General features: G+C 40.7%; 4 protein-coding genes across 6 annotated transcripts; 2 read left to right on the top strand and 2 right to left on the bottom strand.

The window, feature by feature from the left end:
• Positions 1–3491, bottom strand: LOC113645183 (zinc finger protein 184-like). Of its 2 annotated transcripts, none has more exons than XM_027150599.2 (3): positions 3112–3491; positions 1742–2107; positions 1–1162 (listed from the first exon to the last, which is right to left on the bottom strand). In XM_027150599.2, the coding sequence occupies exons 1-3, from the start codon at positions 3356–3358 to the stop codon at positions 276–278; spliced, it is 1500 nt and encodes a 499-aa protein (XP_027006400.2). In that variant the 5' UTR covers positions 3359–3491; the 3' UTR covers positions 1–275. The 2 variants fall into 2 exon arrangements, with proteins under 2 accessions (XP_027006400.2, XP_027006402.2); XM_027150601.2 differs by having other exon boundaries at positions 1778–2107; positions 3112–3488.
• Positions 3492–5117: 1626 nt separating this feature from the next.
• Positions 5118–10180, bottom strand: LOC113645179 (zinc finger protein 658B-like). Its single transcript, XM_027150591.2, has 3 exons — positions 9626–10180; positions 8424–9128; positions 5118–7856 (listed from the first exon to the last, which is right to left on the bottom strand). The coding sequence occupies exons 1-3, from the start codon at positions 9888–9890 to the stop codon at positions 6847–6849; spliced, it is 1980 nt and encodes a 659-aa protein (XP_027006392.1). The 5' UTR covers positions 9891–10180; the 3' UTR covers positions 5118–6846.
• Positions 10181–11324: 1144 nt separating this feature from the next.
• ncstn (nicastrin) lies at positions 11325–19565 on the top strand. Its single transcript, XM_027150590.2, has 17 exons — positions 11325–11458; positions 12690–12791; positions 13349–13472; positions 13867–13985; positions 14063–14208; positions 14568–14718; positions 14908–15020; positions 15122–15274; positions 15377–15481; positions 15566–15643; positions 15734–15903; positions 16682–16784; positions 16886–16984; positions 17082–17184; positions 17277–17440; positions 17937–18149; positions 18285–19565. Exons 1-17 carry the CDS (start codon positions 11401–11403, stop codon positions 18405–18407), a joined length of 2124 nt encoding a protein of 707 aa, XP_027006391.2. The 5' UTR covers positions 11325–11400; the 3' UTR covers positions 18408–19565.
• Positions 19566–19794: 229 nt separating this feature from the next.
• Positions 19795–23167, top strand: LOC125138367 (UPF0676 protein C1494.01-like). Of its 2 annotated transcripts, XM_047806207.1 has the most exons (8): positions 19795–20002; positions 20864–21168; positions 21274–21398; positions 21488–21554; positions 21649–21793; positions 21981–22126; positions 22317–22427; positions 22520–23167. In XM_047806207.1, exons 2-8 carry the CDS (start codon positions 21013–21015, stop codon positions 22697–22699), a joined length of 930 nt encoding a protein of 309 aa, XP_047662163.1. In that variant the 5' UTR covers positions 19795–20002; positions 20864–21012; the 3' UTR covers positions 22700–23167. The 2 variants fall into 2 exon arrangements, with proteins under 2 accessions (XP_047662163.1, XP_047662164.1); XM_047806208.1 differs by lacking the exon at positions 19795–20002 and having other exon boundaries at positions 20130–21168.
• Positions 23168–23277: the final 110 nt, after the last annotated feature.

Below are 23277 nucleotides of genomic sequence, written 5' to 3'. Positions count from 1 at the left end.
TATGTTCATTAGTCATGTTTATTAGGTTATTCAATGTATGATAGTGTTCTCTAACAAACTAAGACACTCATTCTAGGCCTTTTGTAGCATATTATATAGACTTCCCATTTCATGCTGTAAGCTTACTTTAAAAAAATTAAATCAAATCAAAAACACAACCACTGTCACATTGAAGTACAAACAGTACCAAGTGCTCATTTTAGTTTCAAAGCTTGTGATGGTTTGCAAGACAGTACCGGGCATCATAGATGTTATTTACAAAAACACAAATGTTATCACGAGTTTTGACCATTCAGAAAGTGCAAGCTGAGATGCCTTTTGAAAGGGTAGTACCATGCAAACGTCTTGTCGCATAGAGAGCAGTGAAAAGGCCTTTCTCCAGTATGAACACGCTGATGAGCCCTTAAGTTGGACCCATGGGCGAAGGCTCTCCCACACTGGCAGCAAATAAAGGGCTTGCTGCCACTGTGCGCCCTCTCATGGGTGACGAGGTTGCCTCTGAGAGAAAAGCGCTTCCCACACACAGCACAGCCATACGGCTTTTCGCCTGTATGAATGCGCTGATGTCTCTTCAGATCAGCACCACTCTGGAAACTCTTAGGACAGAAAGAGCAGGTGAACAGCTTATGCCGCATATCAGCTATTGGCAGAGCCTTCGCTTTTGTTAGCATTGTGGACACTGTAGCGCTCTGTCTAAGTGTTGTGGTTTGAATCATGTCCTGTATAGTTCTTCCTCCTGCCTGTTTTGCATCAGGCTCAATTGTATACTCAACCTCACCGGTCATGCTGAGATGAAATGCAGGGTGTTCAGAGTGAGAAGCATGTATAGCCTGTTGTACCATGGAAGAGCAGCCTGGACCTCCACCACTTACTGGAAAGTTAACCGAAGCACATGATGGCCAAGACAAAGCCTCGCTGTTCATCATTTCACACGGTGCCAGTTCATTTCTTGGCTTGGTTAAAGGCTCCTCGTTCTCCTCAGTCTTTAGAAGCAATCCATTAGTGTTCCCTTCATTGCTCTGATGGCCATTTATCTGATTAAAGTCTGTACCATATTTGTAGTTCATGTCTTCTTTAGGGAGCTGTTTGTTATGGAAATGAGCTGAATAATGAGATTGTGGACAAAGCTCTTCTGCAGAGCCAAACTGATTACTGCTGTCTCCTAAAAAACATCAAGTGAGAACAGATTTAATGTACAGAGTTCAAGTACAAAGTTATCAGTATGAAAACTTTCAACAGCAAACAACGTGCAAGCTAACAGAACCCTAATGAAAGCAAACTAGCTAATAAATAAGCTAATCTAATACCTAAAAGCCTTCCTGTTCTTCAGTACTACAGCTAGCCTGTTAGCTAACATGAGCTAACCTGACAGTATCTCTGAAAGGAATTTAAGTCACACTCATGAACTAAACCTGTTTAGTTCTCTGTTACTTGCATTTTTTTTAAAGAATTGTCACAGTTCCAATGTAGTGGTGGAAATACAATCTAGGTACTAATCCCAGAACTGCAAAATTTTTGTTCTGGACACTCTGCTTTAATCACTTTATTTCAAATTTCCTTAGCTTTGGTCAAAACAAGCATAATGTCTCAAGCTATCATCTATATCTCAATTAAACGTAATGACTTTCAATACTAACTGATAATTCAATACCCTTGTTTTTAAGGATTAGTGAACCTGCATGTATATGAACATTACATATATGTGGAGGTCCTGCATGATCCATTGGGATGGTTTACCTACCGGCTGAATGGCTGTGTGTGTTTGTGCACTGCTTACGGTCAGATTGATAGACCTCTGAGACGCACTTGGCTGTGGAGACAGGTGGACTCATGCCCTCCACCTTTACAGACATGGTGTTCAGTCCTTGAATGTCAGCTATAGCTTCAGTGGTCAAGGAGTCCATAAGGATCTGGGACTCTTTCAACTGAACTCCGCTTTGAGATGGGCAAAACTGACTTTGTTTACTCCCAGAATTTTGGAGAGAATTCCTGCTTCCTTGAACCTCGTTCTCCTGTAGGTTCTTCACTGGTGCGGAGTTATTTGTTTTCTTTCCCTGTTCTTCATTCTGACAATCAGGCACTGTGCTGAGATCATCAAATCTGTTATCTAAGCAAACAAAAACAAAACAAGAATTTTATTATTAGGGGTGATCATGTAAGTAATGGAGGAAACTGTCTGTGACAGTGAAAATGGACTGATGTATCAATGTAAGGCTTTTAAACTTTTAAAAAAGTCAACACAGGAAACAAATCACTGCATTACAAAATAAATCTTGGACACCAAGTCATTCATGATGGACCAGTGTTGCCATCAAGATCTGGAGACAACTTAGTGCCACAATAAATCGTACATTTACATCATTTAGCACCCTTATCCACAGCGACTTACATTTTATCTCATTTTAATACAACTGAGTGTTAAGGGCCTTGCTCAGGGTCCCAGCAGTGGCAGCTTGTTGGACGTAGGAATCGAACTCACAACCTTCCAATTGGTAGCCCAACACCTTAACCACTAGGCTACCACATCCCTAAAACTTCTGCATTCTACAGCTTTCTGGATCACAATGTGCTGGATTCAAGCTGAGAGATGAGGTTGGTCAATTAAAACTAGAGTAAAGACTGACTGAGTTGCTGAGTCACTGATTGCCATTGTTCCCAATGCCCAATCACTAATCTCCACTGTTCCCAATAAGCACATATCACCATTGTTCCCAATGCCCAATCACTAATCTCCACTGTTCCCAACAAGCACTTATCACTATTGTTCCCAATGCCCAATCACTAATCTCCACTGTTCCCAGTGACCAATCACTGATCCCCAATATACCAAATGACCAATCATAATCACTCATTACCATAATTTTGCTGTGAGGCCAATACCAAAATCTTATATTATTATTGTTATTGTTATTGTTATTATTCTTATTATTCCTATTTTCTATTCTTCAGAACATCTTCCTTTTTCATGTCATTCTGATATGTGGATCCAACGATCATGGGTTACATCATTAAGCAGATTTTTTCATTACACCAACCAGCATCTTCTAGCACCATTGTGTGTGATCACAGATGATCTGCTTGCTGGAGACACTTGGATGGAATCATCATTACCTTCATTTCGCCGATTTGCCTGAGGTTCGGTTAAAGACACCGCGACCAACGACGGGTTTTGTGCTTCTCTTTTCAGATCCAGTATTTTTCCTTTCAGAGACTCGATCTCTTTCTGGCTCCTGCGGATCTCTAAGCGCATCTCTACGCACTCGGTGTTGATCAGTTTACAGATCTCCACCACCGCCACTCGGGTCAGACTCTCCATCACGGTGGAAATCTGAGTCTCCAAACTCACACATGCCGGCATCTTGTCGGTCCTTAATGTAATCTCCCAGATAAACAAATGTCTCGGCCACAAATATCACGAGTCCTCTCTGTTTTCTTAGCCTGCATCACTGGGGTTCTTCCGCATTACTCATCCAGCAGATAAGGATGCCAAGGCAATAACCAAAAATCCCTCATCACTAAATCGCTATATAAGAAATAAGGGAGTTCAAATGTTTGGAATAAAACGGTTTTTAAATGTAGTATAATTTGGAAATACTTTGAAGTATTATCGGGATCAAAATACTACACAATAATATAAATACTAAATAATATAACTTCACGAATATTACACATTTAAAAAGAATGTTCATGTGTTATATGGTGTAAGCGATCTGGCAACCCTGCCATGGATACGTTGCCGGACCTAAACATTACCGTAAAATCCCGAATCTGTTTACTGACGCGCTGTAATTTCACCTCATGCTAATCCCAAATGCTGTACAATTATTATTATAATCAAGGAATGACAATGGAATAATTCTATGAATTGGGTTAAATACATGATATAAAATCCTATTGTGTTGTTAGTTTCGTCGTTTACGTTTTACTGAATCGTCTTGCTAGAGTTTTTATTGCTAGTTCAGTTTAAAGCCAACGGCTAGCTCGTTTTGTTTATAGTGTGTGTGTGTGTGTGTGTGTGTGTGTGTGTGTGTGTGTGTGTGTGTGTGTGTGTGTGTGTGTGTGTTCACACTGTCCATTAAAGTCCAGATTTATTCACCTTTAGGCAACAAAAAAACAACAAATTTTCTTGTATATGTGTTTCTGACCATCTGAGCAACATATTTAAATAATTACATTACATAATCAAATAATTGTTTAATTTGTTAACACTTTGAGTTGTCATCATTGTGGCAGATATGGGGGACTCGAGTCAGACTTAAATCGCAAATTTGAGACGAGACTTCCTTGACAAATATTAAAAAAAGACTCGACTTGACTTTGACTTGATATTCATGACTTGAGATTTGACTCAGACTTGAGTTAAATGACTCAGAGGTGGGGGGACTCCGCTTGACTCGAGTCAGACTTAAGTCGCAAATTTGAGACTTGCTTGACAAATATTTAAAAAAGACTCAACTTGACATTCATGACTTGAGACTTACTCCCACCTCTGTACTGTGGGTCAGTTTAACCCACAAGTTCCTATTATCTAATACATTTTATTAACTAGTATAACCAGTCTTTAATAACCGATAACTTAAACAGTTGTCATTTTATCCAGGATTCTCAGACTTTCTCATTGTGGGAAAACATGAGACTCTTTCCAGAAATATCTCGAGTGTAAGAAGGTTTTACCATCTCAACATTTGGGACACTAGGGCAGAGGACACCCTGGACACTCACACAACCATTCACACTATACAGACAGAATGTAGAGATGGCAATCAGCCTGCAATGCATGTCTTTTGACTTGGGGAGGAAACCAACGATACAAAAATGCACGTTTTTAAAAGCTCAATTTTCCCGACATATATTTTAATCTTTTTCTCTCTGTCTGTATCTTTGTATATTTATTTCTAAGTAATCCAAAATCTTAGCAATCGTCTGAGACCATATTCATAGCCATAAAGGCTCCACCCAGAGCCCACAACACGGTTGATATGTTGTGTACGCTTTCTGGCCACGAGCTTCGGGATCTTCAAGGATGCGATCTGATTGGCTTGCTGAACTTCTGCATATACACAATTCTGCACACAGGTTTACAGCCAGAAAAATGACTTTCAAACATCACAACACAATTATCTTTTAGGAGCTAGATTTATTCACTGGATTAAATGTAAATTCCTGGAATTCTGTCTGCAAAAGTTCAATGAAATTGGTTTTAATCTCATGTGTTTGCTGACAAGATATAGGAAAAGATCTGTTGTTCCTCCTCCTTCTCATTCAAATTGCCACTTCATATGAAAAACTATACTCTCTAATCAATACATTTATGCCAAGCCTAAAAAAAGTAAAGTTCATAGAATCGTCCTGCCAAGGCGGTGGGAGGAATGTCTCTTTTCCCCTTATCACAGCAGTATGCTAGCTGATGTGGAGTGACAGTTATTTAACATAACTGCCCTGTTTTATGCATCAGCAGCAATTTTAACAGATATGGTGGCTTTATATAACTCAGGAGAAGTGTGTGGTAACCCTTGTATTTGTGGATGTTGTAAGATAAGAGATTGAGAAACTGAAGTGTCGAAATTGAGAGAAAGTAGTAGTTTCTTGATTACCAAGATTCTGTATCTCTTCTCAAAGACATTGATCTGATACCTGAACATGTCACTTGCCAAAGCAAAGTGAATCAAAAATTAATACATTAACAATTCATGATTTAATAAAGTCTGCAGAGAACCTGTTACAACAATGCCCAGTCCTGTCGATGGCTCATTGCATGTTTGCAGCTTTCCAGTGATGAAAAAATACACAAAATGTGATTGCAGTACCAAAAAAAGGACATCCTGCACTCCTTCCCAGTCCTGACAATTAGCTATAAATTCTATTCCTAATACTGTAGATGAAATCACATCTCTACACTTAACTGTGTAACCCAAATCTGAAAGCGTTAAACAGGTTTGGCTGCTACGACCTGATGGAACGTTTAACGAAAAGGGACAGTACACATTCTGCAGCCCGATCTAATGGTAAATACAGTTACATGTTCATAATTATTATGGTTCTTATAAAGAGAAAGCACATGAAATAATATACCAAGATCAAAGCCAATGGATGTTTCACGTCATCCCAGTTGCAACTGGGGAATAAAACACCACTGTTTTAACTTACTGAATTTTTTGAAAGCACCGACCTCCACCTTGGCTTCTAGCTTTAGCTTACACAGCAAAATCCCACTGCATCCCCTTATCTTTGTCTGACTGAGTGTAGTTCTTAGTTTTTATGCCAAGACTAAACCGAGAAAAGTGTTTCTCCAGGGCTAGTCAGGGCACGTTGAGCTTATAAATGCTTGGTTAAGGCAAGTTTGTGACATGTTTGTCCATAATGATACGTTTTGCAGTCGGATGCCGTTGTCTGTAATCATGATTTTTACATCTCTGTAACAACCTCAGGGACATAGTTAGCATCAGACAGCAGCTGATCATGTCACTAGCCATTCACATTGACAGTAAACACTGAGTCTTTGTAAAATCGGTCTTTTAGGTAAAGTCATTGTTAAAATGTATCTGTTAAAATTGTTGTAAACGTTAAAATTGGTTTTTTGATATAGCATTTCTCAAAAAAATAGAATTATTTCGTGTAACCCTTGAATGCAGGGTCGATGATTTGCACACAATTGATATTAGAAATGTAATTCGTTGTACAGCATACGTGGTCGATGACAGAGGAACACAGCTTTATCGAAGTACATAAATATGTATAAAGCTGATGAGTTAGAAGAATCTACCTAAAAATGTTTTTTTTTTCTGGCAAAGCCTGCACTGTTTAGTTCATACAGGAGGACCTTTGTGATTAAGTGTAAAACACAGGTCATGGTTGATTACAGTGGTGCCGGTAGCGACTCGCTCGTGTGGGGAAGCTCATGCCACACTGTGAGCAGCTGAAGCCGTGTTCGCCAGTGTGTGTTCGCATGTGACCCTTGAGGCTGCTTTTCTGTGTGAAGCTCCTGCCACATGTTCCACAGCTGTAGGGCTTCTCTCCGGTATGCACACGCTGATGCCGGTCCAGGTGGCTCAGACGGTCAAAACTCTTACCACAGAGAACACACAGGAAGCGCCTCTCACGTCCGTTTAAAATCCGCTGCCTCTGAGGTAACGTGTCGTATGGAAAATCAGGCAACGCGGCAGTCTCTGTGGCCCTAAGAGACTCAGAAGTCGAATTCTGATCTAAAGGTGAAGCTGTGTTTGGGTCATATGACTCCTCTAGATTCAGACTGGACTCTTGGTGATTCGATCGGGACTCATCCTCTTCCTCCTGTTTGACATGGATTTGCTCCGCAGGAACACTCTTGGCTTCAGAGGCCCCCCACATGAGTAGGACTGTCGAGGTAGATTCTAACCGCTGTTGGTTTTGATCTGAGGTTTGCTCGGTTGTACTAATGCATTCAGATTCCATCGAATCTTTCCCAAAGCTTGCTGCATTCAAAGAGTGTGCTTGAGCATCTTCCTCATCAAGGATACTCTCAGACCCAGAGTGCCTAGGCTCGTCCAGCCGACAATCAGATAACACCGGATCTTCATCGTCCTCCGCTTCCTGCCTGTTCTTCTCAAGTGGCTCAGGTAGATCAGGTTTCTTGTTTTTTTCTGCAGGGAAGTTTCTAATCTGATCTCTATATGTTTGGTGCATGCTCTCTTCATCTGTGTTTATGAAGTGAACACCTTCTTGGCTCAGGTAGGTTGAGTGTGAATTAGGTTCTTCTGCATTTTGGTCAAAGTTGTGCGCGAGCTGCTCTTCACAGTGAGTCGCCATATTCCACTCATCGCTGAAAAGATTGTTTTCACTTGGCAACAAAGATGCTGCGTCTAAGTCTCCAGTGAATCCTGAAATGAAAGAAATGAAGCCTTAGTGATCAAATAAACAAGAAATGTGGACATTATAATGAAAAAAACCCCCACAAAAGACAAGATTTAATGATGTTTCAAAATACAACATATAAAAATAATTGGTTAAAATGAGTCAGGACTCTGTTGGCTTTCAGAGGAAGACTCCAATCTTACACAGAATTTTAATTTTAGGGCATCTCAATTTTTTTTTCCTGCCACATCCCTATGAATATATTGTGTAGTAAGGAAGGTACTCATGAAAATCTACAAATACTTAAATGAGTAACTTCTTAAGCAACACTGTGCACTGTGACATAACAGAAATTTCTTGCTGAACATGGGCACAACCAAAACAGACACAAATTTATTTTTGCCCCCTGGTAAAAAAAGAAATCAAACACTTGTATTGTGTTTTTTTTTCTTGGTTTTCATTCCAGAACGTCCTCATTTTCTGTTTCTGATTTGCCCAAGGATTTTTATATAGTGCATGATTAGTATTATGTTATAAATTATCACTGTGTCAGTGTTATGATCCATTCCTAACCAATACCTGTCAGGTCTCACCTCTGTGAGTCTTCAGGTGGCTTTTTAAGCTGCTTTTCTGGGTGAAGCAACGACCACATAACATGCAGCTGAAGGGTTTTTCTCCTGTGTGTATGCGCTGATGTCTGTCAAGATGACTGAGTCGATCAAAGCTCTTGCTACAAAAGGCGCAGGCGAATCGTCTCTTCTGCAAAGCCGTCCCAACCAACGGCCTCCCTCTGGAAGCTACACTCAGTGCGAATGCACCGAAGTCACCCTGACAATCAGGAGGTGGGTGCACGAGAGAGTTGTGTGTGTGAGAGCGTGGCTGCGCTCTCAGCAGCTCATCTGTCGCTGCATGCAGGCTATCCACTGACAGTTCCTCTTCTCCACTCAGGCCCTGCATTTCTGCTCTGCACCCAAGGGAGTCGTTAGTTTGCTCTCCTTCTGAACAATGTTCCGTCTTGCGTTGAGACCGTTCCTGTCTGGAATAGAAATGCCGGTCGTGCATCTCAGTGTTGTTGTTCTCTGATGACCATACCTGGGCCAGTTGGTCATCATCAGCAGAACCAGAGTGTAGTTCGGGCTCGGTTCTGGTGGTGTGGTTTTCATCTTCTACCACCTGCTCATCATCCATCCTTTCAAGCTTTACAACCACTCTGGATGCCGCTGAGTCGTCGCTAGGCTTGTCTGAGTCCTCCGTTCCTGGATCTCTTCTTTTATCTCTTTGATCATTTTCTTTGGCACCTGCAGGAGATTCAAACCAAAATCAATGTTTGCTTCCTACATACTGACCAATTCGGTTACTTCTTTTTCACATTTTTTGGAGCAACTTCTGGCTGTTATTTTGCTGATTTTAGTTACGATTTTAATTCCAGCCAGCATTTCCAAATTGTGCCTTGCGTTCCCTGGATAGCCCCAGATCTACAATGACCCCGACCCCGAGCGCTTTCGGATTATAAACAAATGCATCCAGTTTTTTCAGTCTTCAGGTCGTTGGATGTCATAAAAAATATTTGGTTTTCATTACTCACAGCCTAACACACACGTGACCATCTGACCATTGTGTTCATTCATTAAGGAAACTATAATAAGACTTGAACTCAAAAGAATTTGGGGGGGGGGGTTAAACTTTTGTACACGATTAAATTTTAATGGTTTATACTTTGCACAAAGAAAAACAGGATGAATGAGACATCATCGTGATCCTCGTCGTGTTTAAGGCTTGATGGGTTTCACGTCACCTTTGAGCGTCTGTCTGGGGCGCGCGGAGCTCGCGCACTGCCGGACGAGCGCGCGCCGGGTCTCGCGCAGCTCCTCGGACACCATCTGCAGATTCCGCTTTAACGAGTCGATCTCGTGCTCGCGCTCGCAGATCTCCAGCCGCAACATAACGACGCCATCGTCCACCACTTTGCTGATTTCAGCCACCGCGGCTTTGGCGAGCTCGTCCATGATCGAGGCTATTTGCTTTTGAAGAGCGACACCGCTGGACATGTTGTCCATCATGTACAGAAGTTTTCGGCCCCGTTTCACCTTTGCAGCTCAGCAGGAATAAGAAGGCTGATGTTTTATTCCTGCTGAATTGACCAAAACACAAGGATTGCGTTGTTTTAAGCCAAGACAAACCACACAACGGAAGAAGACACACTATCTCGTGGTTGCCAGATCTGTATAGATAAAAACCGACAGCTTTGCTCCCCGGCTGAGTGCAGAACATCAGGATTACTATTGTTACTTAACTTTAGGCATTATATAGATAGATAGATATAATGAGAGAGAGAGAGAGAGAGAGAGGTGGGGAGAGGAAGGGGGAAGTGTGAGAGAGGGGTGTGTGAGAGAGGGGGGAGAGAAAGAAGGAAAGAGGGGGGCGAGAGGGAGAAAGAGAGGGTGGGACAATATTTACAAATTTACACTAATCAGTTTCCTTTATTTCTTGTTTTGTCAGAGAACAGTTTTTCCAATGCAGTCCTTCACAGCATAATACATTTATGTATTTTTACATTACCTCTATATACACTTTTATTTTTGTTATTATAATAACATTGACTCTTTTGGGAAGCCTTTCCACTAGATGTTGCATCGTGAATAAGGGGATGTTGCGTTTTTTCATATTATTTACCCCAAGTTTTCCCTACATGCAAGAAACACAGAGGGCCTTCCAGTGGAAAATATGTGATGCACTGCATTATAGAGAACTGAAGCAAACTCTTGCATTTGCATTCACATTAAAGTTGCATTTACTTTCACATTAAAGGCATTTGGCAGACGCCCTTTTACTCAGAACGATGTATCAAAGTGCTCTGAAACCTCTATTAATGAAAACATCAACACTGATTGACCAGGTCTCAGACTTAGGATACCACAGGTTAACTCTGTTGGGGTAAATTATTTCACTTTTTTTGCTCTATAAGGTTATCCTGGGTGCAAGTAAACACGATGAACCTCCCTCATGGGATCCCTTCCTGTGGAGATCCACTGGATTTAGAAATTCCCCTTTTTATGTGTTTGTCACACCTGCCTTCCAGATATCTTGAATGTGTAAATGACTCAGATCTGGCAACCCTGCACTAAGGTTCAGGCGCTACCGTAAGCAATATAATAAACACACATAGAGAATGAAACTGTATTTTAGTGCAGAAACATATCATTTGATTTACAGTTCACCGGAAACAACAGAAAACAAATCAAAACATTTTTATCCAATCAAAACACCAAGTATTTTCATACATTTTGATTCCCAAATGCTCAAACAAAGTGTCCTCTAAAATATTAACGCTACTTTAACTTTGTCATTCAATTATTGCAGTATATATTATATTCTTATATATTATATTATATATAATAATATATATTATATTTATATATAATATCATTGCAGGCTATATAGGACCTAGAAAAAATGAATTCATACCAAATGTAGTCAATTTATAATTTATAAATCAGCCTCAAACCGGAAACGGAAATACTCTCATGTACTTCCTTTGTTTTGTCAGAAGTGCAGAAAAAAATCAGGAAGATGGGACCGATATCTTCAAAATGGGTTCAGTCTTTGCTTATTTGTTTCTTTTACACACGTAAGTCTTCAAAATCACGTCTTTCCTTTTGAAATCCGTTACCACTTCTGTTGTAAGAAATTGTAATTATTCTAAATTCATTCGTGTTTGCTAACTTAGCCTAGAGATCCCTAGCCACGGCTAGTTAGCCAGGAAGGCTAACTAACATGACTGCCCATGTTTGATAACTGACATGTATTTATTTCAGTTCTCGGCTCGTCTACACCTTAATATCATTTATTAGTGGTTAAGGCGTTGGATTACTGATCAGAAGGTCATGAGTTCGAGTCCCAGGTCCACCAGTCTGCCGCTGTTGGACCCTTATTTTTCGAAATTTAAAATAAAAAGTCACTCTGGATGAAGGTGTCTGCTAAATGCCATAAGTCAGGTTAAGAAGCTTTTATTGTCATTTTAACCACATATAGCTGTTGCAGTACACAGTGTAATGGGACAACGTTTCTCCAGGATCACAGTGCTACATAAAACAAAGACATTGCTAAGGACTAGTAATTAGTCCTAGTTACATAAAGTGCATCAGTGCAAACAGTGCAGGACAAAAGACAAAAAAAACAGACAAGACGGTGCAGGACAAAAGACAACAAGACTGTGCAGGACAAAAAAAGAAGGTACAGTACAAAAGACAAAAAAGAAGGTACAGGACAAAAGACGAAAAAGAAGGTACAGGACAAAAGACGAAAAAAGAAGGTACAGGACAAAAGACGAAAAAAGACAGTGCAGGACAAAAGACGAAAAAAGACAGTGCAGGACAAAAGACGAAAAAAGACAGTGCAGGACAAAAGACGAAAAAAGACAGTGCAGGAAAGAAGACCAAAAAAGACAGTGCAGGACAAAAGACCAAAAAAGACAGTGCAGGACAAAAGACAAAAAAAAGACAGTGCAGGACAAAAGACAAGAAAGACAGTGCAGGACAAGAGGGTGAAAACAAAACGTACAAGACAATACACAAAACGGCGCAGATCAGTGTAAATACTGTATGTTTAAACAATATTGCATGTGCAGAAATACTGGAATGAACACATTAGTATTACAGCAGCAGTTGCGTGAGGTATTGTAATGTATTGTGCAAAACAGCATTCGACTGAAATGTGAGACAGCATGTGCAAAGAGCAAAAAAACAGTTTGATGGATATAAAGTATACTGTAGGAGTGTGTGTATGGTGTAGGTCTGTTCAGTTCTTATATAAAAGTAAAATGTAAATACATTGTGCAGTGTCATTTCTTTCTGACTCAGATGTAAGCTGTAGCTCTGTGGAGCAGAAGATCTACGTGGCACTGAACAAGACGACTCCCTGCGTCCGGCTTCTCAACGCTACCCATCAGATCGGGTGTCAGTGTGAGTACAGTGCCAGCGATGGATACGATCATTCAACTACTATAATGTAAATCTATGTACAGCAGGCTTCAGTTTCATCTGACAGTTTGTTAGTACACGAGCTTATATAACACCAACACCTACATCTATGCATGTTACTAGTTTATTGCCGAACCCTCTGAATCGTTCCCTTTCTTTACATGATGTAGTTTTTCCTCCTACTCGACCTTTACTTCTAATAAAACACTAAAGCAATAAAGTTCGTTCCCTTGCATGTGTTAAATACGTAAGGAATAAAACAAACTTTATGTGCTGGTGCTGGAAATTCATCAACGTTTTGTTGGCGTAATGCGACTGGACAAAATCTTTACTAGTCCAAAACATAACGGGAAGAAAATCTTACTAAAAACATTGTGATTAGGATTACAGCTAGATTACAGCGAGAGCTGCTGTTGAATGATCTCCCGATTATATGCCGTAAAGGGCGTTATGAAATGCATGATTTGTCTTACAGTTTGAATAAACAGCCTTTATAATAATATGACTAAATGCTTCTCGTGCACGTGTGTGTTCTCTAGCGTCCATATCCGGAGACACAGGGGTTCTCCATGTGCTGGAGACAGAGGACGACCTGGACTGGATCATCAACACAGGACCTCATGCTCCATACATGGTACTCATGGAGTCACCCGCCTTCACCAGGTGCTGTTAGCAAACCACAAACGCACACGCTTTCTTTTCTTTTCTTTCTTCCTCTTTCGTTTTGTTTCAGCTTGTTCTTTTTCTTTCATTCATTTTCTTTTCCTTCCCTTTGATTTCTTCCATTCATGTGTTAATTTTTTTTTTTTTTTCATTTTTATTTTATTCTACATTAATTTTCATACCGTTATTTTCTTTATTTAGTTCTTGCTCCTTTGTCCCTTCTTTCCTTCCTATCTTTTATCCTGTGTTCTTTCTCGATTGCTTCCTTCTTCACACACCCTCCCCTGCCTTTCTCTTTGTTCTTTTTTTTTTTTATTTAAGTTCTTCTGTCCACTTTTTATACTCACCCCATTGGTTAGTACTGAGCGTGTCCTCTGTCCATCTCTGCGTGAAGATACATGATGATGAAGCTGAAGAACTCCACCCGGGTCGCAGGAGCGGCGGTCATTCACATGAGCACACCTCCAGATAAAGGATTCTCTCCTCACACGTCGTGCCCCAACCAGAACACAGGTTTGTATGCACATGATTTCATTAAGGTACGGATGTGATTCAGAGTGTCAGCGTGTCAATTTTAATCTTGATGTTAGGGGTGTACAGCGAGAGCTACGGCCCTGATCTGGCCAACTGCAGCAGTACAGTGTGGAACCCTCTCGGGAACGGCTTGTCCTACGAAGACTTTCCTTTCCCTATTTTCTCTCTTGCCAACAACAACGAGACCCAAGTCATCCGCAAGGTGGGTGTCTGTGCTAGGGCAACGTACAGGCATCTCAAGATGTTGTTAAGTGATTAAGGAAGATTTTTAACCTAGTGTGTACGCTGAGGTACTGGAACATCACTGTGTTCTACTTTGTCTAGTGCATACAGTATACACTGAATATAAAGCTGCTTGGGTTTTGCCTTGTATGGTCTGAAGAGGGTTACTCTCTCTCTGTCTCTGACTCTCTGTCTCTGACTCTCTGTCCCTCTCTCTCTCTCTCTCTCTGTCCCTCTCTCTCTCTGTCTCTGACTCTCTCTCTCTCTCTCTCTGTCCCTCTCTCTCTCTCTCTCTCTCTCTCTCTGTCCCTCTTTCTCTCTGTCTCTCTCTCTCTCTAGTGTTATGAGGATCACAACATGCGTGTGAACGGCAGCGCTCCTGAGTACCCCCTGTGTGCCATGCAGCTCTTCTCACACATGCACGCAGTCACAGACACAGTGACCTGCATGCGACGCACAGACCTGCAGAACAGCTTCAGTATTAACCCAGGTACACACTCACTCACTCACTCACACACTCACTCTCACACTCACTCACTCTCACACACACACACACACACACACACACACACACACACACACACACACACACACACACACAGTATGTGAGTCTCTCTCTAATGAGCACTCGGACCAGACGAACAAACCTGCATTCACGTTTCTGTTTCTCCTTCATCAGAGCAACTGTGCGATCCTCTAGTGGACTACAACGTGTGGGCGACCATCCGACCCATTAACGCCTCCACCAAGGGGCACAAGCAGAATGAGAGCATGGTCATTGCAGCAACCAGGGTGAGCACTGAGACCGATGTGGAGAGGAATGTTTGTCTGTCACAAATGGCATGTCTCTTTGTTTTTCATTCTCTCTTTCTTTCTTTCTCTCTCTCTCTCAGTTGGACGGGCGATCGTTTTTCTACGACCTCGCTCCATCGGCAGAGGGAACAGTCTCTGGCATCGTGACACTGCTGGCCGCCGCGGAGGCCCTCCGCGCTGTCACTCAAGTGGCCCCGCCCCCACGCAATATTTTCTTTGTTTTTTTCCAGGGGGTGAGTGTGTTTTTGCGTGTGTGTCCCAGTGCCATTACGCTGCATGTTATTTAAGTAACTTATCAATTTTTACCTCTTTGCCGGCTCGCCGCGTATCACTAGGAAGCGTTCGATTACATCGGTAGCTCACGGATGGTGTACGATATGCAGAACAATAAATCCGTGATCGATTTCGACAACGTGCACTCATTCCTGGAGATTGGGCAGGTTTGTGATGTGAACAACACAACCACACATTCATCGATTTGCACATACACACATACGCAGAAATGAACTCTGGCGTGTTTGCAGGTGGGGTTGTGGAACAAACAGAATCTGTGGATGCATTCGGATCCCATATCTCGGAGGAACGACACGGTGGACAAGGAGGTGTGACAAAAAGATTCAGGGAAAAAAAAAACAGTTTCTGTGCCGTGGCTTCCTTGTCTAAAGCACCAACTTCCTCTCTGTTTTTTCAAGGTCACATCTCTGATATCTAACATCAAGTCTGCAGCCTCCATGTCGAATCTGACGTTGGACGAACCGAACGCCACGCAGGCCTTACCTCCATCCTCCTTTCAGCGCTTTCTGAGGGTTCGGCCAATCCCGGGAGTGGTGCTGGCAGACCATCAATCCTCTTTTATCAACAGGTAGGAGTTTAAATCTACTTCGCCAGAGCAAACTTCACTAATCGAATACTTTTCAAATGTTTGGGGCTTTTTATACTTCATGTGTTTTCTGTGATCCGATAGCTATCCGATGGTAAAAAGACCAGGTCTAAATGCCCTCCGAATCGGTTTTGAGACGGATATAAATCCATTTCAGATGAAACTGGACAGGTGTAAATAAATGTGGTTGTTCAGCGCTAAACTCCTCCCAGACAGAAGTGACTCACGAGTTGTGCATCGCGCCAGAAACAAACAGTAAACGCTGTTTTTTGTAGCATAAAATACGTAACAAGTTTTTCCGTCTTCTTTTTGATTGCATTCTGAAAACTGCATACACCAAAGCGTCTTCCATCTCAATTACCCCGGAAATGAGGTCAAATATATTTGCATTTTAGGCGGGAATAGAAAGATCGGCTCGATATCCGATTCGCCGAGACGCATTTATGTGGCCTAATGGAATGGAAATGGAACAGCTTTAACAAATCTGATAGCTATCGGATCTGAGAAAACACATGAAGTGACCAGGTGTAAAAAGCCCCTCGGATACCGTACCTTTGTATAGGCAGTGCTTGGATTTAAACAATAGTTCATCGAGACATACAGTATATGTAACGACATTATATGCCAAACATGCGTAACATAGAAAAAGAAATACTAGATGTCACAATACACGAAAGGATGCAGTTTCAAATGCAGACCACATTCGTATTAAGTGTGTAATCGAGTAAGGAAGGATTTCTGAGCTGTTTTTGCATTATAGGTATTACGAGAGCCTGTACGACACAGCAGAGTACCTGAATGTGAGCTACCCTCCTAACCTGAGCCCAGAGGAGCAGCTAGAGTATGAGACAGAGGCTGCTAAGGTACCACTATCTTAGCCAGAAATACAACCTTATCGATAAGTTTGTTCTCGTTCGGTTGAAGTAAAGGACGTGTGCCTATTATCTCTTTCTCATGTTTCTAGTCTCTGGCCGAAGTGGCCACTCTGGTAGCTCGCTCACTGTATAAACAGGCTGGAGGAGAAAACAGCATGCTTATGAACATCACTACTGATACAAAGACCGTGAGTCATATGATGCACATGATTCACTCACACGATCACATGATCTGTCGCTGGAGGAAGTCGAAGCACTGAGAGCAATTCTTTCTGTTTGTTACAGATGGCCAAGTTGCTGTACGGCTTTCTGGTTAAGTCTAATAACAGCTGGTTCCGTTCCTTGCTGCCTCAACACCTGGTGTCAAAAGAGAGCAATTCCATTTTGGGTTTGTTTTTTGTTTGTTTTTTTGTCGTTAAATATTCACTTTCCACACTCTTCAACGCTCCCTCGTTCATTTTTGTTCTCGTTCCTCCGCAGGTCCAGGTCCTCCTCAATACTATGTCAGCCTGACTCAGAACCAACAACCTAAGAGTGTGACCACGTTTGTGAAGTACATTCTGGCCAATATGACCGGCACAGCCACCAACCTGAACGAGAGCCAGTGCCAGAATCCGAAAGACGTCCCCGGCGAGAGCAAAGACGTACGTCACGACATGACACCGACGTCTATGGAGCTTTTACTCCTAAACTATAAGAGCAGACGCCGGTTAAATGTGTGGCGCAATAAGAACAGCAGAGATCCTTGTGTTGTTTCAGAGGGGAATGTTTAAGTAATTTGAAATAATAATTATTTCAATGAAGATTCAATACTCTGATAGCAACTCCATGTACCGCACACGCACGAGTAAACAATCGGATTTCTTTCAGACAAACATTTGCTGTTGCTTTACAGTTCGTCGGCGAAGTCACTAACGACAAGCGACACCTTTCACTTCTTCCTAGGCATCTCGTATTTTTCTCACGCCAGCACACACGCACAGACGTCCAATCGTTTGTGATTCACGCATTTCGAATCATATCGAATCATATCCTGCATGCAGCTGATATAGACAACAGTCATTTCGTTAGTATGCACGTAAAGACACTCATTCAGAATTACCCTATAGTGAGAACGTCTCTCTTGCTGTTGTGTTGCAGCTCTACATGTACGATTGGGTGTCTGGTCCTGCGTCAGAGAACCACACGGCAGGAGAACCGTTTTGTGTACGTGCACCCGTGCGCCTGGCGAAAGCGGTGTCCCCCGCATTCGAGCTTCGGCAGTACGGTTCCAGAGAGTACTCCACGTGGACAGAGTCACGCTGGAAGAACATCAACGCTCGTATCTTTCTAGTCGCAAGTCCACAATTACAGGTAACGTAGTGAATCCAGTGGAGCAGAAGAATGTTTTATCAATCGAGAAAAATAATCACTACAGATGAAATACAAGTTCTGGTGTATTTCTGAACAAAAAGATTGCTTTTTTCTTTTCTTTTTTCTTTCCCACAGATGCTGACACTAGGAGTGGGCATAGCTGTTTTGCTGGTGTCTCTGGTGGCGACTTACTTTATCAGCTCAAAGGCGGACATTCTGTTTAGTTCTGCACACGATGCCCCAAATACCACGTACTGAACCCGCTCAGCCCACAGAAGATCTCACATTCATATACATTCATACAGACTTTATTACCACTATTCATCCTTCCACGTTAATTTATAACTCTGTAACACTGTTCAGTCTCCAGCATTACAACTCCGTACACAGACGTCTATGCATCGACCTGCCGATGTGCAAAGGGCCGTCCTGCAGGAATGTTTACTCACGTGCAGACCTATTCTCCTCAGACAACTTTATTCCAAGCTGGTAGAGAAAATGCACCATAATATTTAAAGACTAACTAGACCTGGTCTGATCTGGACACTGGACTGAACTCAACTTTTTAAGGCCAGGTTTACGGACTGTACAGAAAACACGAGTCGGAGTAAGATGTCCAAAATATTTTATTTTTTTTTCCTTTTTTTTTTTTTTAAATTGCAGAACTTTTTTGTGCGTACTGTACTCTGGTGTCGGCACTAATCTGTTGTTTTTTCTTTTCTTTCTTTTTTTTTTTTTTAATAGTGCTTATGTAATTTGTGTTGTGTGTGAGTGTGAGTGAGGATATTAAAGCAGCAGTAAGGCAAATCATTGCAATGAAAAATAATTAGCCCTTTTCCCAGATGTTGAAGTTGCTGTTGTATGACTTGCCAGTTGCCTTTTTAAGGATAATCTTGACAAGGATTAGTTCAAGTGGGGCATGAGCTCATTTCCAGGCCAGAAAGATATTGATCAGACCCTTTATAGCATTACAATATTGTGAATAAAAGTTGTTTTGTTTTGGTTTTTTTTGTAAACAGCTGCATCGTTAATGTGCGTGTGTTCGCATGTGTGTGGTGTGAAAGAAAATGAGGAATCACAGTCAGTCAGTATCGACTGTTCGTGTGTCTGTAAGCAGTATGTGCAATAGATGTAACGAATCAATTCAACCTTCTGTGTAAGACTTTATTATGCATTATTTTCTGTCTAATCTGAAATACCACTACTAACCTTTAAAGATCGCAAGGTGAAAGACCTTGTAACTATAAATCGCTGCGGTTACCAGAGCTGCATGTTCAACTGTTTGAGAACACCGAAAAAAAAACAAATCAACAGTAGATGAAATGGTTTCATTTCTAGTGTTAATCTTTTTTTCTGTGAGAATGAATTTAATTAGAACCTGATGCTTTGATTACAGAATAAACATGGATTATTTGACCAAGCTTCCACTTGTTATTATTTCATCTAAAATGACTAGAAAAATGGTCGACCTTATGGACGTTTTTTCTAGACTAAGAATACACTCTGGACAAGAACAGCACAACACACAGACACACACTCATTCACACCAACAGTAGGACAATTAAACAAGCTCAGGATTAAACCTTGACCCTCAAAGCTGTCAAGCAGCAATTCAACCCAATGAACCTTGTCCACTTGCCAGATTTCCAGATACTGTATGTTGGTTGCAAAACCAAACCCAGAATGCTGAGTGTTCTTTTGCTAATTATCTATCTATCTAGTGAAGAAAGCAGTGCCAGAGGTGCATTGTATTTTAGTTCGGTTGCAGTCCAGGGACTTTACACTATTATATAAAACTAAAGTTTTCGGTGCTTGTGTGTGAATCCTGATAATACATGAGCTGGATTTGACATGTAAGTAAGATGTGGAGCTTATGTATCCTAATGTCTCTTTTTATGTCTTAAAACCAGCAGCTCTGTTACTCTTATGTGTTTAATATTGTATATGACTCCGTTATTTCTATTCATCTTCATGCATCTTTGTGTTTTATGTGGATTTTTCTCATGACGGAGTGCATTTTATTTCGTTAGTAAAACAGTATCGACATCGTTATCACGGTAGTAAATGGTAGAATAATAAGAACATAGTAACATACCGTATATAATGTGTTGTACAATTCACAAACATCATACAGTATTAAAAAAAACTTGTTAGGTATCCATGATTAGTAGAATCTAATTCTTACAGTACATGGAGGCTGTGTATTTACAGGTCGCATTGCAAATTCAGTTTTCCTGTTGCAGTTAAAATGTAATCGAATCCAATAACGTTCAACTCAACAACACAGTTTTAAGATCTTCAAGAAGCTCAGAAGTCCAAAGATGTCTGGTTATTACAGCATTGTAATTCTCTTCACATCTAACATCTGGAAAGACTCTATGGTCGTAAAATACAAAAAATACATGATGTGTGAAATGCCAAATTACTGTCGAATAATTCTTTCTTTTTTCTCAAAAAGGTTGAAGAATCTGATTAAACAAGTTAGAACGTAAACATTTCAGTCTATGATGTGAGACCTTAATAAGAACATCGCAGTTGTCAAATGTTTGGTGTCATTAACAGATGAGTGTGATATCAGAAAAATGTGTGAGTCGGATTCAGTTTGCCAGTTTGTACGTTCTTTCCGTCTAAGAAACTGCACTTAGTTATGGCTCTGAGGATAGTGGTACAGAGCTTTGACTACTGATTTCGGTTTCTTCATTTCTCCCTTGCAGACATGCTGCACAGACGAAAGACTAAATGTGATTGACTTTTGGAAATCAAGAGGCCTGGCTTTTTTTTATTTATTATTATTATTATTATTATTATTATTATTATTACTAACCTTGGCAAGCTGCGTTCAGCCTACATATTATTTAGGACAATGGCATTTATACCTGTGGTTGACTTCGATGTCTACAAACTTGGTACCAGCGACGTCACTGACGAGAAATTGCAAGAGTTAGGCGAAGAAATTCGAAAGGCCTTCACTGATGTGGGGTTTGTGTTTCTCAAAAACACTGGAATAGAGCAGAAAGAGGTGTGTACTTCCATTCGATCAGTTTCTCTCAATTTGAGACATTAAAAAGACATTAAAGAGTGAGTTCATTTTCAGTATTTGCAGAAAGTCTCTTGTCTTTATTAGGTGGATCATGTCATGGACATTTCTAAGAAGTTCTTCCTTCTTCCTGAAGAGGAGAAAAGACCCTACAGTAGGGGCAATTACACAAATAACGGCAATCACGGATGGGTGTCCTCCGAAAGAGAAAGGTAACTGACTCTTGTCATTTGTATAAAGACACCAGGTTTGGAAATATTTCTGATTATTTAAAGTGAAAATTCAATCTCACTTTCCACAGTTTAAATCCTCAACGTCCAGGAGACTTGAAGGAGGCCTTTAATACTACATCTCTGAAGGCTGATATAGTAATGTTATTTTAAACACCACTGCAACAGCTAGTGATTTATAACTGAGAATATTATGGAGGAAACTCTAATTATGCTTTTCACCATTGCTTAGAATTGGCCCTCTGATGGTTTTCGTGATATCAAAGTGGACTTTTTCATGCGCTGTAAGGAGCTCTCTCTCCGTGTACTGAGGGTCATGGCTCTCAGTTTAGGCCTGGATTCAGAGTTTTTTCTCAAAGCACACAAGTACATTGGAAGTAAGTTAAACACACACATTTTTGTGTTGCTTTATTTTTAGAAAAAAATCCATTGACACAAATGAACCTTGTATATGAATAAAAAGTTCCATAAGCGACTCAATGAAACGTCTCTCTACAATCACACAAAGATTTACTATCAGAAATCCATACTCACTGGATCACAGATATTCCTGTCTATGTTAAGGTGATGCTAATGACACCACCCTGCGCTCTCTGTATTATGGTCCGGTGAAGGCTGAGTGTGCGAAGAAAGATCAGATCCGCTGTGGTGAGCACTCAGACTATGGCAGCATCACTCTAGTCTTCCAGAGCCAAGAGGCAGGGCTACAGGTAAGAAAGATTTCACAGCAAACAAACAGTACCTGACCCTGATGCACCATTTCCTGTCATCATCATCATTATGTTGGCTGTTTGATCTTAAGCAGATCTGTACAGTTCATGTATAAGTTCATGACTTTGTCTGACTTTCGTAGTGAAGTACACTAATAAATATTTAACTTGCCATATGTTTCCCTTTTAGGTATTAAACAAGAATAAGGAGTTTATCTCAGTCCCAAGCATCCCTGGAACAGTGCTGATCAACATCGCAGACCTGATGCAGAGGTGGACCAGTGACGTCTTTGTATCTGCTGTAAATACGCCCATTAGTTCACAGTAAATCCTTGTTTTCTACAAACGTTACATCATTTATTTTATATTTAAAGTTACACACATCTTTTTCAGATGCACAGAGTTCTACTACCCCCTGAGAATGACTCAAGCACAAGGCAGTCGTTGGTGTTCTTCGTGCAGCCGGATAACGATGCCATCATTAAGTGTTGTGATGGCTCAGACAAATATCCTCCTGTGAACTCACTGGATTATCTGCTGTCAAGATTCAACCTCACTTATGGCAAGAAATAGAAACGTGATTCTCCTTACATGTGTGTAGAAAATTTCTCACCAGAGGCTACAATAACACCCTTCTTCCATCAGCATGTTTACATACACATTAATATAATCATTACTGATTTGATCTGATGTTGACTTCAAATTTGTGATCAAATATTCATTGAAATTTGTCTTGTTTAATGTCCAAGCTGTGGAATTTGACCAATTGTGTAATTTCTTTTAATTAGACACCTTCAATGATTTATAGAATTATTTTTTATAGATTTTTCTATCCTTAATTAAAAGTAACAAAATAATTTGGACTCAGGGAATTTTTATAGGCAACTTCTTTTTAGCCTAAATAAAAAAAAACTCTTTATATACTTTATAATTGAGAATTGTATTCTAATCTTGTACTACTATTTCAATGTTCTGTGTTGACTGACAATCATTAACAATGCATTATTAATGCAAATAAAGTTTGATACATCGTCAAAGCAAGTCAACTTGCTTGTGTGTGTATTTCTGGAGCAGATCTGATGAGATTTCATTACTTCTGAATTATTCTACTAGATTGTCAAGCATAGAGATTAAAATATGCAGTGCATTAT

The sequence above is a fragment of the Tachysurus fulvidraco genome, chromosome 22 (assembly GCF_022655615.1).
Source record: "Tachysurus fulvidraco isolate hzauxx_2018 chromosome 22, HZAU_PFXX_2.0, whole genome shotgun sequence".
Taxonomy (NCBI): Eukaryota; Metazoa; Chordata; class Actinopteri; order Siluriformes; family Bagridae; genus Tachysurus; species Tachysurus fulvidraco.
The sequence above is the reverse complement of the archived record's forward strand: the minus strand, read 5'-3'. Positions and strand labels throughout refer to the sequence as shown.